This window comes from Serinus canaria, chromosome Z, assembly GCF_022539315.1.
Source record: "Serinus canaria isolate serCan28SL12 chromosome Z, serCan2020, whole genome shotgun sequence".
NCBI lineage: Eukaryota > Metazoa > Chordata > Aves > Passeriformes > Fringillidae > Serinus > Serinus canaria.
Genome location: NC_066343.1, coordinates 15,376,032 through 15,394,519, shown reverse-complemented (window position 1 = coordinate 15,394,519; position 18,488 = coordinate 15,376,032). Strand labels below are relative to the sequence as shown.

At 40.0% G+C, this 18,488-nt stretch overlaps 1 protein-coding gene and 1 non-coding gene across 2 annotated transcripts in view; one reads left to right on the top strand and one right to left on the bottom strand.

Annotated features, from left to right (window-relative positions):
* Positions 1 to 4,560: 4,560 nt before the first annotated feature.
* Positions 4,561 to 4,693, top strand: LOC115485166 (small nucleolar RNA SNORA13). The gene has a single exon (XR_003945905.1). It is a non-coding gene; the product is annotated as a small nucleolar RNA SNORA13 (small nucleolar RNA).
* Positions 4,694 to 8,537: 3,844 nt separating this feature from the next.
* Positions 8,538 to 18,488, bottom strand: part of EPB41L4A (erythrocyte membrane protein band 4.1 like 4A) — a 117,347-nt gene continuing 107,396 nt past the window's right edge. Inside the window, exons 19-23 of the mRNA XM_018924420.3 lie at positions 16,409 to 16,456; positions 15,757 to 15,825; positions 14,776 to 14,886; positions 13,678 to 13,759; positions 8,538 to 12,645 (exon numbers count right to left, since the gene is read on the bottom strand). Coding sequence (XP_018779965.2) covers positions 12,517 to 12,645; positions 13,678 to 13,759; positions 14,776 to 14,886; positions 15,757 to 15,825; positions 16,409 to 16,456 — 439 coding nt within the window. The 3' untranslated portion in view covers positions 8,538 to 12,516. The remainder of the gene's footprint in view (positions 12,646 to 13,677; positions 13,760 to 14,775; positions 14,887 to 15,756; positions 15,826 to 16,408; positions 16,457 to 18,488) is intronic.

The following is an 18,488-nucleotide window of genomic DNA, read 5'->3' as shown; positions in this document are numbered from 1 at the left end:
AAGTTAATGTCATTTAAAGCCTAATAGGCTCTTTCAGTACTAACTTGTCAGAAATATTCTCAGGTCTGACAAAACACATCAGTAAAAAGAAAAGGCCTTTTGTGCATGTTCAGGAAGTGCCCAAGAATATTTTAAAAGAAAGGAAAAATCTCAGCTTATGTAGCTGTTAACAGCAGACTCACTTAAGTGCTGGGTTTGAAGCAGCTCATCATACCTTGAAAACACAAATGCTGTCCACATGTACTCAGAGACACAGGTACCTTGCTGCTGGAAGTCTGCAGTACCACTTGCAAGGTAATTAAACAAACTGAAAAGAAATGTGTCCAAAAAAATGAATACACTAGCAAGTGTAGTCATTATCATTGCTCCCTCCCATGCTTTCTCTATTTGGCAGGATGACAAGTAGTGCACTTAGCACTTTCAGCCAGCCAAATTATGCCTTTTCAGAAAACCTTCAAGAAATTAATATTCTTTAGCCCTTTTATAATTTGGCTTTAAAAATATTGCAAATAACATTAAAATAATTCCAGTGATTAAATAACTTATCACATGCTTAAGAAACAAAAGAGAAAGTAGTACCTCACCATTAGCTTCAAAGATAAAAAGCCTGTCTTATGCCTTTCACTAGGCAGGTTCAGGTTTTCTTTCTTAATCACTGTTGGGTCAAAGTTGTCCTCTTGTGCCCTGTGGCTGTGTTGACAAGCTGGAATACATCAACCACTGCATGCTACTGGACAGTAGTTTAACTCAGATTCCACATAAGAGACCACAAAGCTACAACAGGGCTTTGTACCAGAGCAGATAATTCACAGCTGCTAACTATGCAAAATGTTCAATAAATAATCTGAACAACAGAGTCATCTGCTGGGACAGCAGAAGTGTCCTGACCTGGCAAAGCAGGACTCACACTTTAACCTTCTGTTAAACCTCCCACATATTTAAATGTGGTTCTGTTTCCACCTCAAGAGGTTGTTCTTATCTACTAGGTAACTAAGAATTATTGTTAGTTATGCCTTCAATCTAGCATGTCCTGGTTTTGTGGGAATATTTGTAAGAAATAAAATGATTACAGATTCAGAGATTAGGAATTCAGATTCACTGTGATCTAGAAGAGAGGCACATTAAGTCATTTGAATTGGAATTATGTTGCCACTTTCCAGAAAATTCTAACCCTGATAGGACTAAATGAATCAGTTTGAAAAAGTAAATAAATCCAGCTGTGCAGTATCATCTCCTGTCTTTTGTAAATTGTGCCACTGATTATTTTTACTGTCTTCAAAGTTCAGTAAGAAAAGAAAAACAGGATGTGCGATCAATGTCCCTAACCTGTTTATGATCTGAAAAGCTTTGATCACTGTTTTCTCATGGTGTATGATTGCTTCAGCAAGTTTACAGATGATATCAAACTGAAAGGCCTGATAGAAGAGATTATCTTCAAAGAGACCTCAAGAGGTTTGAGAGGTGGGTTCACAAGACTTGGTGTTGTTCAACCTGGAGAAGAGAAGGCTACAGGCAGACCTGTAGCCTTTAAAGCAGCCTTTCAATACTTAAAGAGAGCTTATAAGAAAGATATAGGCAGGCTTTTTACCATTGCCTGTAGTGACAGAACAATGAACAACGAACAAAGGTCTCAAACTAAAAGAGAAATTTAGACATTAGAATCGGACATAAGAAATTCTGTACTCTGAGGATAGAGTCAGATTGCCCAGGGAAGCTGTGAATGTCCCCATTACTGGAAGTCTTCAAAGCCAGGTTGGTGGGGTGTCTTTGTGCAACCTGGTCTAGTGAAGGATGCCCTTTCCAATGGCACAGAGTTTGGATTAGCAGGTCTCTTCCAACTCGGACCATTCTGTGACTCTGTGACTCAGTAACAATTGCTGGGTTCACCTGAAGTGACTACATCATTCATACAGTCAGTTAGTGTTCTATAGATGGAACATTTCCTCATTTAGCTATTCAAGTTCTCCTGTACCCCCAGGCATAAATAATAAATGTCACAGACCTTTAAAGCTTTGTCCTCAGTATACTGTTCACTTAGGTAATCAAAACCTAGTTAGATCTGACTTAAACTTCTGTCCAGGCAGCTGTCCCTGAGCAGCAAATCAACACTTGACTGTATCAGCAACACAGATCTCCACTGATTTAATAGCTTGACTGTCACCAACAACGTCACCCATGTCCCTCCAAGACCACTACTTGTGAATTATAAGTATCACTTTACTCAAAGTGCTGACCTTTATACATGCATAAGTTTGGCTTGAGGCAACGCCTAAGACAATGTTCCTCATGTGCAAAAAAGAATTTCAAATGACAAGTGAAAGCTATTAGAGGTGAATCTGTTTAAAATTAATGTTGACATTATTTTAGTTTGTGCTATAAACAGAGCACGAATATACCCTGTCTTAGACATATCTAAGCAAAATTGCACAAAAGCTAATTTCTGTAAAGCAAACTAATGTTGCACCCCTGCCAGTATGTCGACTGTTCCAGAAGCTCCAAGTGATGACATCTGCTTGCCCCTTAACTTTTTCTTTTAGTTATCTTTACTCCTCCTATCTTGGCTGTAATTAATCATGTCTCTTTGCCTGGGCATTAGGCAGCCTTCTCATAACCTCCTGTAATTTACCTAAGGTGAACACACACCTGCAGAACACACTTCAGGCTGTTCTGCAGAAGTGACTTGGCAACTCTGCCTTCCAGACCTGTATAAGTGCTTCCTCTGATATTCCCAGGTAAGGAGGAGCCAAAAGAAGCAAGCAGACCACAGCAGCCCCAAAAAGCAGAGCAAGGAATCTCCGCTAGATTCCAGCAAAGAACATGAAACCCTATAGAGTGCAAGAAAACGCTGACCACAAACAAGGAAGCAGGCACACAGACGTGAACTGCAGAGATTCCAACTTGCACCTGACATCTTGTGTTTCACCCACAGAAAATTGTGAATTTTGGGATTCTAAAGTGCCAGAATCAGTAGTGTTGTGGAATTTTTTGTTAGATGATAGCTTAATCCACCAGAGCAAGGCAGGTAGGAGAGCTGTACAGGTTTCCCTATAGATGGCACCAGCCCCATCCTGCTCTTCCCTAGACACACTGCCAGTTTATCTTCCTGTTGTACCTGCCTGCTCTGATTCCCCCTTCTCACAGGACTTCAAATGTGTGAACACAAGGCCAGGAAATGTGGAAAATGTGCACTCAGAGCTGACCTTCTGCCAACATTCAAGGCTTAAGGATCGAGGACTCTCTCAACTTGCTGTGCGCTCCAAGGCCGGCTCCTCTCTGCATGTGCTCCCGGTGGAGCAAACAGCAGGACACTGCTGGGATAGATGCGGCCCATTTTGGCTCTCTGAACACAGACACAGCTAAGTTTAGAAAAGAAACATTGCCTATTCTGCAAGGGAGCAAAGTGGAGGTTTCCATAAATTAAGCATACCGAAGGGTAAAAGGTCACAGCTTTCACACAGCGTAACATCCTCGGCCCACCTAATGCATGTTTATTTCTGTGATGTAACCCCGCGCAATCCTTCAAACACAGCCTTTTTCTTTACTAAACAACTTCTACTGTATGTTATCTGAGGGCACTGGTTATGTTTACAAAAGGCGAGGGGAATTCAGCCTGGGGACAGACAATTCAACCTGAAAGCACCGCAACTTCGAGCGAGCGGTGAAGGGGCTGGGGCGTTATGTGCAGTCACCTCACCGTGATCTGCCCCCGTAAAGACGAAGGGAACCCCGGGAACGTGCCCGCCGCAGCCTCGTCGCCTCGAGGGCACAGGGAAGACAGGGAGCCCCCACAAAGGCCCGGGTAACACCGGGAGCAGCCACAAGGAACAGGAAGTACCTGCAACTTCCTCTCCGCAGCCCCCACACGCCTCGGCGGGGGCGGTACTGCGCATGCGCAGACGGCAGGAGGCGACACTGTCCACCTCGCTGAGGTGCCTCCATGGCCGCGGTGAGACAGGGGGGAGAGCCGATGCTGGTCCGCACTCCGGCGCCTTTCCGAGGCGGTGTCGCCTGCTCAGAACTCCTTGTGCGTGGATGGCCGAGTCTGGAGCCTCGCATCTGCCGCACACTCAGTACGCGGCCGCTGCGCTGCGGGAAGAGGAGGAGGCGACGCACGGCATGCGCCCCTCCCTTTCGGGAGGTATGGTTCGGCCCGCGGGAGGCGCGCCGGTTTTGTGCGGCGGCCGTGGCTGCTGAGGGAGCTGCGGTGTGAGGCTGCGGTTATTGGCACTGCTTGTCTTCGAAATCGGGCACTTACCTCTAGTACGTCCTTTTAGACTCTTTGTATTCTTCGTGTGTCACCGTCGCTCTTCAAAATATGTCCTCTCCCTTTTTTTTTTCCCAGATGAAAGCAATGGAAGTTGGTCAGTGGCCGGAGCATGCACCAGCATGACCAAAAGATGTCCGACGAGTATGGTATTCTTGCCTTTTCTTATTAATGTTTGCTCTATATAAAATGTTACTTAATTTTGAATTTTTAAATATTTTTCAACTGATTAATTGTTTTTCTTCATAAGCTGTAAATTTAATTTTAGAGGTAAAGAGTTCCCATACTTAAGTTTTGGCCTTTGTGTTGCCCATTCATTCCTGTCCAGAATGGATGTGGTGTCAAAAAAGGCAAACAGGAATTCTTGCTCAAACTGGTTTAGAGAGCTGGTTATGTACCTTCCTCCTCTCTGTTTTGGCAAGGACAAAATACCCCAAACAACATGCAGAAATAGTATGGTTGAGTAGCTATGTAGTAGATTTTATTGTTCTGTCTTTTAAAGTGGATAATCTGACTGTTATTAAAAGAGGAAAAGCTAAAATTATAATGGCCACTTCTACCATTTTTTCAGCTCGCCTGTCTGTCATTACATCTGCAAGTAATTAGTACATAACTTTCCAGGGTTCCAGCAGTGGCCTCTAGATTTTCTCTTGTAAAAAGACATTTACAGCTTAATACTCATGCATAGAAAAGATTAAAATCTTCCTAAACGGGAAAAATTGTGTTTTGTTTTTGTAGATTTGTGGGTCTGTTATTCAGTAGTGAATAATGTGTTGTCTGCTCTTTTGCTGATCATTCCTTGATGCCCTTTTGAAAGTGTAAAGTGCTCTTTGATATTGTCAGATTCCTGACAGAATACTTAATGCTAGGAATGCTTCTTACAGGTTTCCAGTGTGTTTTCCTGGTGAAAGCCTCTGAGCTTGAGAAGGTCATGTGGGAAGAAGCCACCAAGCGCTGATTGCAGAGCTGTGAGTAACAATAATTCCTTGTGCAACGCTGTCCTGTAACCTGCTGTTACAATGAAGCAGGCTTTCTGCTGAGGAGGAGGTTTAGCACCATGACTTCGGAGCAGAAATCAGAACTGAAACAGTGAGAGTGAGATCAGCCTGATGGCTATATTCTTATCAAAAAGAGCAAAGTGAAAGCTACAAAATTAAAATGTTGTGTGGGTGGCTTGTTAAATCAGTATGTGGCTGCCAGTGTGTCCAAGACAAGGACTTGCTTTCTCATGTTTGCTTTTAGGGGTCTGATACTGTGGAACAACAGTTCAGAACCTAAGGATTGAGAATATTTAAAAGACTGTCAAAATATGAAAGAAAGCTTGGAATCTCATATGCCAGATACTGCTTCACTGTAAAGTCTTGGAAAAGCTAATACTACTGCAAAGCTGAGTAGCGCAAGTCAGCCCAAATTTCATTAGTACAAACAGCGTATTAATAAAAATTGCATGCACTGTCAAGTCTTTCTTTTGTGTAACCTACATTCCCAAGGGTGTGACATGTAATCCAAGTCTCTGAAGCCAGGAACTTCTGGGTCAATACTGGAAGTCTGGTGTAAGAATGATCCTGTACTACGTCATTGTAGATTTAGTTGGGTTGGGTTTTTTTTCCTGAGAAAATATAACTAATCTTCAGTGAAGGGATGAAACTCCTCCAGGATGGCCATAATGCTCTTGAAAGTTATAAAATCAGAAAGTTTCATCAACAAAATGTGAGAATCTGCTTGAGCAACACAGATGCACTGGATCCTTTACTATTGCTGCTGGTAGGAAATGAGCTTGTGAAATCCATCCACACCTTCTGCACCCCAGGCACTGGAGACTTTTGCAGGGCTGAAGAGTAAGGTGGCACTCTGTGTATGAATCTCTCTGGGAAGAGAAAAGTTTGTGTAATCCATTATTAGTAATGTGTCCAGTAACAGGGCTGCTGCTTGTTTTCCAGCATAAAAATATTAAATCATGTGTATTATTGGTTTACTGTTCCCAGAGTGTTTTCTAATGCACAGTCATGTGCTTGAGTTAGTATTGCAGAAATTTCTGTTGATTCCCACTAGCCAGAAAGTGTTATTACTGCCATGAGCTTGTAGTTAGCATCTGAATTCTTGCTTAGGTGGGCAAAAGGCCTCTCTTACAGGTAGACTTCCTAAAAATTAGATTTGCAAATTTTACCTTTTTGCCCAAGGGATGAGGGGAAGCTCATCTTTGTAATTTTGTATTAGTGTTGGGTATTTGGAGGATGTTACTGAAAAGAGCTGTGTGCTACATGTGTCCAGTCTCACACTGTGTGTTTATTTTTTCCTTAGGAAGACTTGTTAGAACCAGCATGAGGGTAATACCTGTCTATTGAAACACTCCTGCCTAAGAAACAAAAAACTGTTTAAAAGATGGACTACTAAGCCTACATGTAGTAAGACAAAGTGCATTTAACTGCATTGTGGCAATGTCTGGTAATGATTATATAGATAAAAAAAATAAAGATTTATGTTTCTGTTCTCAGAATTTCCATATTTTCCAAGCTTTAGTAACAATTGCTTCTGTTTCAGACTTCAGACTTCTTTGTGTTATTCTTGGGATACCAGTGCACCTCTTTGGATGAAACAATGCCTAAGAGTGAGTTGGGGTGTGATGACTTAAACCTGTAGTATTTGGAGATGGGGTTGGCTGAGATTTGTATTGTGGTAGCAAAAGAAGAAATTTAAAAAGTAGAAATTCAGCAAACCTGGTTTAAAAATAGCAGGAAAGGTGTTTATCCAACATGGAGAACGGCAAGCTTGGTTTATTATCATCACCTTGACCAGCTACGTCATGTGGTACTTCAGCATAACTTAGAGTGAAATACTCTTGCGGTAATTGGGATTGCTGCTTATTTTTCTAGGAAGACTTAACATGGTTTATCAGAGGAACAAATGCTTAAATTGTGTATCTTGCATTGTGTGATTTTTCAGTACTGAATGTAAGCATGTTACTAATTCTAAGTGTAAGGTTGTTTTTGGTTCGTCAAGAGAGAAGAAGGTTTAGACAAGGGTAACTTTTAAGATATACAGCTTGTAATTATGGGATGTACTTGAAAGTTTAGGGTTTTTATTAGAGATTACATTCCCTGAAGATACCATCTGTTCAGGAGTTCTGCTCATGGGCCTTTGTTCTTGAAGTGTAAAACCAAGAGGAGTAGCTTTTAAAAACTTTAGAACAAAAAATCTCAAGAGCAACAGCTAGTGACAAGATTTGATGATTGGTACCTAACCCCAGGGTTAGATACTTGATTGGTATCAACTCCAGAGTAAACTTCCTTTCAGCTAAAAAAGATGTAGAACCCCAGTCTTTAATGTGTAATACAGATCTTATAGTGGGTTAGAACAAGGGAAAAGTGAGGTACAGGGAGCAATAGGTGCATGCAGAGGTCACAGATTACTTAAATAATAATGCTGGTAAATGTGAAGTACAATGTTAAACTTTAGGACTGCCTTTTATTTTGTATGACTGGCTAACTGAATTGCACCCTTGAAGAAAGCATCAGACTATAAGAATCTGCTCAGCAATAAAAACTGAAGAGAAAGAGTAAGGTATTCATACTCTGGAACAACCTACTTTATGTACTGAAACCCTACTTTGCAGGAACTGGGTGGACAGCATGTGCTCCTGGGAAGTAGAAGAGTAAATGTTTTGGATGGAGTTTGTTTTTGGGTTTTTTTGGTTTTTTTTTTTTTTTTTTTTGTTGTTGTTTTTTTGGTTTGTTTTGGTTTTTTTTTGTTGTTGTTTTTTTGTTGTTGTTTTGCTCTTGCTTCTGCTTCAAAAACTCCTTTGTCTTGACCCACAAGGATTTTTTCCATCTAATTCCCTTGCCCATCCTGTTAAGGAGGGGAGTGATAGAGCAGCTTGGTGGGCACCTGGTATCCTGCCAAGGTCAATACACCACAGCTTTTACTCAGGAGAACAAATACAGGAATAAAATCAGACACATTAAGGAGAGAGTGTCTGCCACACTGGCTCTGTATCTGTGTGTTTGCTTTGACAGCTTACATAGTCTGCTGTTGCTCTCTGGTGATTTTTAGATGAGAAAGGAAACTGGTATAGATGTGCACTGGAAATGCAAAGCTTACACTGACAACTTCCTGCTACAAGATAAAATACTTAATCTGGAGAGGCTGTATCCTCAAGTGGATTTTAATTGGTACTACACCTGTTTTTACCAGATGGTGGTGTCAAATGAATCCGTGTTTCTGAAGGCTTTGCTCCTTAGTGTAATGTAAATAAGACACACAGGCAACCATGCAATGCCCTAAAAATTCAAGTTTTACTTGACTTTTAAATAACCTGGACACAAGTATTGACGCAGCCATCTATCAACTCGTTTTAAAATAAAGTACACTGTTGCTTCATGAATACCTAATGTACATGGAACAAATGTATCACATTGGTATGTTCATGTATGTTGTCTTCAAACACCTTTCTAGGGGGTTCTGAATTAAACAAATCTTCCCGAAAGAAAACATGCTATCTCTTCAGTTCAGTATCCACCTGTATAAAGGGAATGAATTTGGCAACTTAAATGGTAATGACTTTGCAGCAAATATCATCAATATAATGAGCTTCATTAGAATACAAGTTGCAGAGTTAGTGATACTGGTAAGAGGTGCAGTGTAGAAAACAGCAGGTCCAGGCTAGTTCCAAATGAAAGAAATCAGCCAACTAAGCAAGGGAACCAGTACAGGATATACAACAGTGCTTTTGTGCTGTGGTTAGCAAGCCCTCTTTATTGTATAAAATACATGTTTTGCAAAAGGTTGTACAAATATGTTGTAATTGTTGCTAATTAGTGAGAGTTCTGTAACTTAGCAATGCTTAGCACTTACGGAAATTTCAGAAGAGGTAAAGGCAGAGGCACAAAGTTAAAATCATTGGCCTGAGATCAATTCAGTGAGAATTAGGATGAGAAGGCCTCAGATACCAGTCCTTTGTCCAAGTGAACAGGGGTTCATATATGGCATTCAACACCAGGGTAAATTTCTGACACTGTTATGTATCTCATGTCTTTTGCCTGATTCATCAGGATGTACAAGTATTTTAGACTGACATCCAGACTCCAGATCTGAAAATGCAACTGCCTCAAGGTATTGAACACCCCAGGAGAGCTGGGGAAGGGTAGCAGCAATGGAGAGGACAAGGTGTAGCTCAGAGCTGTAAGAGGCTGGTCACTTTGACATGTAGAGCTGGTTTAGGTGCAGAAGGCATAGCTGTGACACAGTAAGTGTTTTCAGTGGTTGATCACTGATGTGTATCTCTAATAAAAAAGGTGCTTTTCCTCAAATGATTGAGGAAAAGAAGCTTGAAGGGAAAGGAGGATCACATGTATAAAAGAAATTTGCTTTTTTGTACTATTAGCTGACAGTGATGTCCTTGTTACAAGTTTTGCCTTGTTTTGGCACAACAAAACATTTGGAAAATGTGTAATAGAGGCAATATATCTTTAGTCTTTTGTGGACACAAAACTGGATTGTAGTGGCCCAGGCTAACATCAGACTTGCTAAAAACCTGCTTCCTCCATAGTCTCATCAGGGAGAAGATCACTAACTCAAATCTAGGGCTCTCTCTGTAAACTTTTCATCTCAATGCAGAAAAGTTGGCTTGATTACAAAAACAACTCCAGTGACTTGAGAATTTAAACCTTTCACTACTAGACTAGACAGAAGCTCTTTTCTGATGTAGTGCATTAAGTAAAATACCATGCACTTGGCTGAGGGTATCCGGCAATAACACATAAAAGGCCCACAGGAAGACAAAAGCATACAGGAAAACATGAGGTTCAATATAAACCTTCTTGATCAGTATTTAAAGATTGGCAAGATAGGTACACTATGTACAGATAATTCTCAATAGCACAAATCCTCCTGCAGTATGTGCTACTTACCTGTGCCTGGGTTAGGATAGCAAACTAATGGTAATGTTTAGAAGGCAGCAAACTATAAGCAAGCATGTAATGGTCCAAGCTAGAATACCTTCTCAAAGGAACAAGGAGTGGCTTTCATTGCTGACACTAACCAGTTCTTGTACAGTTTGTCATTTTTCAGTTGTCTTCCAAAAGATTGTGATGCTCTCCATTAAGCCATTTTGCCATGGTGATTTTCTTTTCCTAGGGGTTGATCAGGGGTTTTTGTTGTGGTTTGGGTTTGGAATTTTTTCCAGTTTGGTTTGTTTTGGTTTTGCTTGTTTGTTTGTTTTTGTTTGGGCTTTTTTGACTGTTGTTCTTGCCAGTACTACACAAGGTCATAAACAGATCCTAAAGGATCACTTTAAATTGGAGCAATGAAATGAAACCATTTAACAAACTTACAAAGTTGGGCAAATACTTCAAGCCAAGCCCAACAATGCCTAAGAATTAAATCCACAGGAAATTAAAAAAATTCTAAAGAACTTCCATGAAAACTGAATTTTTACTACATTCATTTTACTACATGATTTTTTTTGATCTTGCTCTTTCCTTCCCTTAAATTTGTTCACTGAAACTGTAGAAGGAGAGCTGGTACAAGTAAATGACCAAAGAAAAGCATTTGTTAAGTGAATTTGCCTTCCCTGCAGCACTTCCCAACCTAGAGACCACTTCATACTGTGATAGGAATATACAAACTCTGTGGCTGCCACCCTGGCTAGTAACATCCACCTGACCACCTGAGATCATGAAACAATGAAGAATGAAAAAATAAAGTGGAAAATAAAACACATTGTACAACATTTTGCTTACCAGTTTAGTCAGTTAAAATGTGTATTAGTAATCCAATGCCTCTTGTAAAGTGAAACCTAAACACCTTATGCTAACTCCAGTTCTCAAGCAGTGTTGCTTTTCTGACAGGGCTGCAATTCCCTGGTGTTGCTTGGACTGGAAAAGACAGGATCACTGCAAATCTGTGGGTTGTGAGGGTTGAGTGTAGAGAGGACAGATGTAGAAAGGCACGTGAGCTGCTACAGCTGTTTGCGACACTGATGGACAAAGTCAGTACTTAGTTCAATGATTACACTTAGCAAAAAATTGCTTCCACGACACAAAGACTTTGCTAAGCTCCCTAACAAGTCAGCAACACCTAAAGGTTCATCTGTGTGCTGACTGTGGACAAATGGGAGGCAGAGAAGTGATTTTCTGATATTGGTAAGTGATAGAACAAGAGGAAAGCCAGGCATCGCTTCAGATATATATTAGAAGATAACCCACTCAATGTGCAGCATCATTAAAACTTAGTATTCTTACCATGACAATAGAAAAAAAAATTATAGTTCTCATACCTGAAATACTGCCTTTGTCATTTTTACATAGTAGAAATGGCTCAGAGAAAAGTGTCAGATTATTTTATATGAGATATTAAGACAGATTTTGCTAATCTAAATTTAAAAAAAAAAAAAAGCGCTATTTTCTAACTGTTTTAAATACTACTCCACAAGTTTTATTTAACCAGCACTGAAGTGCCTGGTTAAGCAGTCTTAACACAGTGGGTCAATTTATATTCCCCAGTTTCCAGTGTGCTTTACTACAGGTTGGTAAATGTATTTAAATATTCTTTTAAATAGTCCCTCTACACAAAAGGACATTAAAAATTTAGAACACTTAAACCTGCCCAAAGCAAAGTAAGTCTGTGTCACCTCTGGAATGCACTGCTACAGCATGTTACAGAGTCTATTGTTTTTGAGCTAAAATGTTTGAGTCAGAATTTGTATCAACAACACAAGTGTCTGTTATTGTGCTAGGTTAAAATAACCCTTGTAAGAGCTATCTGTCCTTATGTCTCAGAACATAAGTTGATCCCCATATAAATTGTGAAGATAATTTCCCCATATCACACTGTATTGCACAATTGACCAAAAATATGACTATTTTACTTATCTTGAAGCATCTGATCCTGATCGTGTCAGTTAACAGTCACTTCTTGGAACAAGGCTATTCAGTTACAGAGCAGACCATGAAGCCTGTTTTGTTGCAGCAATTTTTTTGTTGTTGTTCATTTTTTGGAAATGTAACTGCTGATCTTTCAGTTTTGCAAAGACTTTTGGTTTCAGTTGTCTATCAGGCAGCCTGTCCTCAATCAGTCACACCACTAGAATGGTGTTGGTGATAAAACCATTGCTTGGTCTTCCCAACAAGCAGGCTGCACTGTCAGGTGTCCTGAAGGAAAGACCACCATGTCAACTTCAGTTCCTTCCCTTGCACACATAAACAAATTTTCACTTTCCAAAGACCAAAATCCATTCACCATTGTCAATTCATCAGTCAAGTCTCCACCTTGAAGCGTGACACCTGTACCGTTTTTACAATCTTAGTGTTGGGCTTTCCATCAACATTATTAGTGGATATCAGAGATGGTTCTTCTATTAGGCTGTCCTTAGATCCATTCTGCCTCTGAAAAGAATAAATTAAACATGTTGTTGAAAAGATACAGCAGAATTTAAACACTATTTTCCTAACTTGCTATGAAAGCCTTAGGCAATTCTGTATATGTATATATACATACATCAGGAGTATTAAAGTCTCTACATTTATTTGATCAAACAGAACTTTTTTCCTCTCTTGCCTCCTGTCAGCTGCTGCCCCTTTGTGCTATTGCCTATTCAGGAAATGCCATGATTAATTATTTGATATTTAGCAAAACTCTGCATGTAAACACTCACAAGGAATTAATATCCACTGTCATGAGGGAGCCTGGGGCAGAGGGAAAAGAGAGGTGTTTGTACACACTGAACATTTTAACATTACTGGTATGTAAGGTAGGTGTCTGGAATTCTCCCTTCATATTTTGGTTCTCCTTTTGTGTGTTTGTACAAAAGACCTGTGAGTGCTTTTGCTTAGAGTTTGCTTCGCACATTCTGATTTCAATAAAGCTATGAAAACTGAGAGATATGGTAGTGTAACATATGATGAAAGACAGTGACTAAGTTAGATTAAGAAAAGGCAAGTTCTGTTCTTTTTAGATGTCAATAGCCTAAAAAAAATTCAGTGTTTGGGGGGGGACGACGGAAATAAAAGAGAAAGGAAAATAAAAGAAGCACTGTTTCAAGCCCAAGCAACAAAACTCTTCAGACAACCTCTAAAAGAGATTAATAAATGATGTGATTACAACAGCATCACAACCACATCTGCATAATTAAAGAAGTGGTAAAAGTCAGTTTTCCTTGAAGCAGAGGTGCATCTTAGGAATGCATCAGATTGGGAAAGAATTCTCCAACAGCAGAAAGAGGGGCTACAGAACTACATGTATTTTGGAATACAAACAAAGTGTAAGTAAAATACAAAATTTCAATTCACACTGCTCCTGAAAAAAAAAATCTCATCTTTATTTTTCACTGAAAAACAAAGACTATCTAAATAAAGCACCCCAGCCCCACTTCTCCCTCCAATAAAAAGAAAACTTGAAAAGGATGTACAATCACTAACCTGTTGAGTCAGCTGGATGCTGGGAACTTTCCCATCTGAAGATCGTGTAACAGGCAGTGGAGGGACCAGATCAGTTTTGACACTGGAATTATGATACCACAAAATGGATATTGCTTTAATGAGGTAAACTATAACTGTGCAGAGGAAGAACAATGAAACTGACAGACTGCTCTATTGATCTGAAAGGCTTCTACCACCTGACTTAGGACACCTGAAAGCTGTCATGTTGATCCTTTGTGGGCACCTTCAGGGCATAGCCCATCCATCCCTGTGTTTTCCTGGTCTTTGGAAGCAGCCTAAATTGATATAACATCAGTGAATGACAGGATGGTTTGGTTTGGGAGGGACCATAAAGATCATCCAGTTCCACCTCCTGCTATACGCCTGGATACCTTTCACTATCCCAGGTTGCTCAGAGTTACTTCCAACTGGTCTTGGGTACTTCTAGGGATGGGGCAGCCACAGCTTCTCTGGGCAACCTCTGCCAGGACCTGGCCACCCTCATGGCAAAGACAAGTCTCACGTGAAATCATGGGTGTGCCACAGCTCCTTCAGGGTGCTATTCAGCTAAAACTAGCCTTGCATATGGGGACTGCTTTCATATTTTATGGCTTTGCTGCAGCTGAGAATAGGACTGTTGCTTTTCCATTCATAAGTACTCTTCAGTCTTCTAGGAAAGACTGATCCACCAGTTGATGAAAGGGGTTGTACTAGAGTTCCCATGAAAAAAATTACAGACCTAAAACTGATAACATCTTAACTCTATCAAGGATGAAGTTACCTGGAAAGCAGCTCATGGATTCTCATCCCCTAAGCAACTTTATGACCTATCACTGAAGATCAGTACAGGTTTATTTCAGCCTTTTCAGTTTTTCCTCCTTCCAAATGGATCAAGAAAGCCACTGTGGCTGAGAACAGACCATAAATGTTTTTGGAGTTGTTCCATTCATGTTTAGCTCTGAAGACATAATACTCAGGCGGTCACCTGAACCCTGTACCACCAACAAGCCACATTTGTGCAGCTTATTACCACCACGATCTCAAACAACTTTTGGGCTGCACTAGACTAGTTCAGTGCTAATAACCATGTTCACATACTTCACTTCAGACAGGACTGATCTCTCCCCGTCGGAGCACTGGGACCGCCGGTACTGCCGGTAGCTGCGAGGGGAGTGCGAGTGCCGGATGCGGATGGGGTCGCCTTGAGTCCTAAGAGAGACACAGAATTCACAACAGGGCCTTGGTCAACCAGATCCTTGGCACAAAACACAAATTCAGCTGCAGACTGAGAATCTTCGCATTTCATACTGAAGTGTAACAGATGGCTTCTTGCACTGGCTGAATTTAAAGGGCTGATGCTCCTTTTTAGAAGTCTGGAGTTGGAATTCAATGCTTTAAGAGAGCAGAGGTCACAAACTAGCATGCCCATATTTGAAAATGGAACTTTAATAAAGAATGCATTAATTTATATGTCCTTAACATCAGCCTTTTCTGCCTAGTGGTGTTTGGAAATACATTATAATGCAACCCAGGATCCCATTTGTGCCACATTTAAGCTGCTTGCACTGACACTTGGAATCCCAAATGGGCAATTATTGCAGTGAAATGGATGTTGGTTCTTAAGGAAATAGCTGTGCCCTGGCAGCTGCCCATGACAAGCCAGGGAAGGGGTTGCAGAGATTAAAGAGTGCCTTGGATGATCAGAATATTTAAAACAAAGAAGTTTAAGAAAAATTTATTTTCTTGTTTGCATTCATTTCTTTCTGGTTCTGTAGTTTATAATGTAAGTTTCATGGCTGGCATAGGGAGACATACAGAACATACAGACAGATTCATGAGTGTGTGGGAGAGATTAGGAGAGATTAAGATGGGGTTTTTTTCTTATTTTGAAAAGAAAAAATATTTGACTTTAAGATTATTAAATGTCCCCACCCAACCCATCCTAGGGGAGTATTTGGAATAGATATGAGCTTATAGATTATATGTAAATCCATTCCTATTTCAGTAGGACAGAGTTCACAGTAAAATAAGAAAAGTGGGCTTTTATATTCAAAAAAATAAATTCTGACACAAACTCACTCCACTTTAGTGTATGGAATTTCTTTCAGTTGCTCCTCAGATAGGCCAGATGGATCCACAAGCTCCTTCCTATAAAGGATAAGGAAAAGTAAAAAATGTAACAGTAACTGTGAAGTTCAAAAATTTTTATTATATTGGGCTAAAAAGATATACTAAAACAAGCTGTTGTCAGCCCTGAAGCTATTTTGACATCAAAACAGGACACTTATTTTGAAATGAGTGTAACTTCACCTTGATTGCTTCAACTGCATGTCTCATCCTGTTCCACCTTCTCACCTCCCTGCAAACCTGATCTTGTTGCTTCACAATATCATGAACATTATGTGTGCTGAACAGTGAATATGATTTGGAATTGCTAAATATCTTCCTAAGGGGTAATGGGGTGTCATGCTAAAAATGTCGATATGACATTTTGGAAGCCACACAGGAATAAATCTCTAAAATGATGTATTGTTCTTTAAAAATTAATTTACATACAATAGTCATCTTTATTCAGTGCACTCAGAAACTTGCAGTATCTTCTACACACAGGAGGTCATTAACATACATAATTTACTGAAACTACATCAGTGTAGTGCCACAGTGGAGGGATTTGAATAACTGCATTAAAGGAAAGGAAGCATCTCTCAGACTCTACAAGGACCATACTTACTGAATATGTTTCCACAGTTCTTCTTTGGCTTGTACATCAGGGCTTCTCCTATAAATGTCAACAAAGACAACAAAGGCTGTGACAACAGCCAAAAACTGTGGAAACCATCATCTGACCATGTTGCTGTCCAAATAACTTTAAACAGCACAGACCCTGAACAGAAATCATGCTAAATGTAATCCAATAGTGACTTCAACTTTAAGGTTTGTTATCTCAGAAAACTCATTAAACTTCATTGCTTTATTTCAACTGAAAACTCGTTTCTTGAATGACAGGCTCTCAATCACAATTCCAGTTCCACCAGCCTTCAGCAAGAATGTACATAAAACATAAACAACAGCAGAATGCCCCAAGGCAAATCACTGCCCAGTTGCTGCCAATATTTAACCCTCCAAGGACAACATGTTTTGGAATCACACTTCTGAAAAAGGCCCTGAGAAATGTCCTGTGGGCCACAGAGCCCTTGGTGGGCAGAAGGAGGCACAGGCCACAGGCCACAGATCAGTAATCCCAGACATTCCCAGTAGACACCAGTAAAGACCTGAATGAACAACTCCACTCCAATCACAGTGCAGCCTCTCTCTTTCTGTCATCTCCAAAAAAGGTTTCTGCTCAATGTATGTATTTTTGGTGTCCAATACAAAAAAACAAACAAAAAAAAAAAAAAAAAAACCACCAACAAACTAATCAAACCAGCAACTCTGCCTACTATTTATGCACCTAAATATTTTAGCAAGTATTCAATTCACACACAAAGAATTTACCAAAAATGGTAATCTCCCTGTTGCAGACATAGAGATGGAGCAAAGCAAGCCTGAGGGGCAGGTTTTGCATTTTCTACTAAATCACAGAACAGATGCTTCTAACTAGAACCCCTTAATTTTTACTTTTCTTTTCCTTCTCTATTGCAAGGTAAGTGCAAAACAACTGTTGTTGTTTAAGCTGCACCTGGAATTCACCCAAATCCATTCAGAGAAATAGATTTAAGATTTTAGGCAGTGGCAAGGACTACATTTGCATGGAGAGATCAGGTAACTCTTTTCCTTGTCGTTATATAAGCTCAGTGTCAACAGCTAGACTGTTCCACACTATCTAAGATGTGAGGGATGCAACTTTTAGACACATACAGCACACATAAATATGCCCAAAGTTTCTCAAATACTAAGTCTTACACCATCAGGTCATACAGCCTGATCTTTTTTCCTCTTAGAAAAAAGCCTAACATATTCAAAGATAGATTAGGAGGCATGTAATCCAAATTTAGATGCAGATCAAGGAGGACAGCAGAGATCTGCATTTTTGCACCTTTAAATGGGCTCTCACCGTTACCATGTTTGGCTTATTTCCAGACTTCAGCCTAGGAATAATGTTCAGAGACATCTATATTGCAGTAAACACTATCCAGCTGATGTAAAGGCAGAATATATTGGAATGGTGATGTTTTGGGATACTTTTAAGATTTTGTAGGAGCAGAAGTACTAGGAGATACTACTTGACTGGTTTATAAACACCAGAGAAAGACCAAAGGGTGAAAAACAACCTAGCATTTGCGTTTCCCTAGTAGGGTTAAAATTAATTAATCCATAACCATCTCAGGCTCCAAGACTTTCCAGGCAGGATGATTCCCATTCTTGACAAACTGTTGTCCATTCCAGCTCCTCAGGTTCTCATGATGGCAACAGCTACAGCATGGGTGGTTTACAGTCCATTTTGTTGTCTGTGTTTAGAGCTTTTTAAAGACTTTCGTGTTTCTGTTTATTACAATGCATTTAGTTTTCTCTGATTTTCACTTCTATCTGTGCCTCCTGCTTTCTGTGACCAGCTCCAGGTATTTTTTTCTGTGATCTCTGCAATTTTCCCCTCTTTCCATCCCTGCAATTACACTAATAATAAAGACTTTGCTGTACAATACAATTCAGCAGTATGGTATCTCATGGGGCAAAAAAAAGAAAAAATAAAAAAGGGCTAAGTACAATACTCCTAATACTCCTTCACCCTTCTTGCATTTACTTCTCTTTATTGCATCTGTCTGTGCTGCTTTTAACTCCCTGATGCAGTAAATTCAGTGGCATTTAACAGC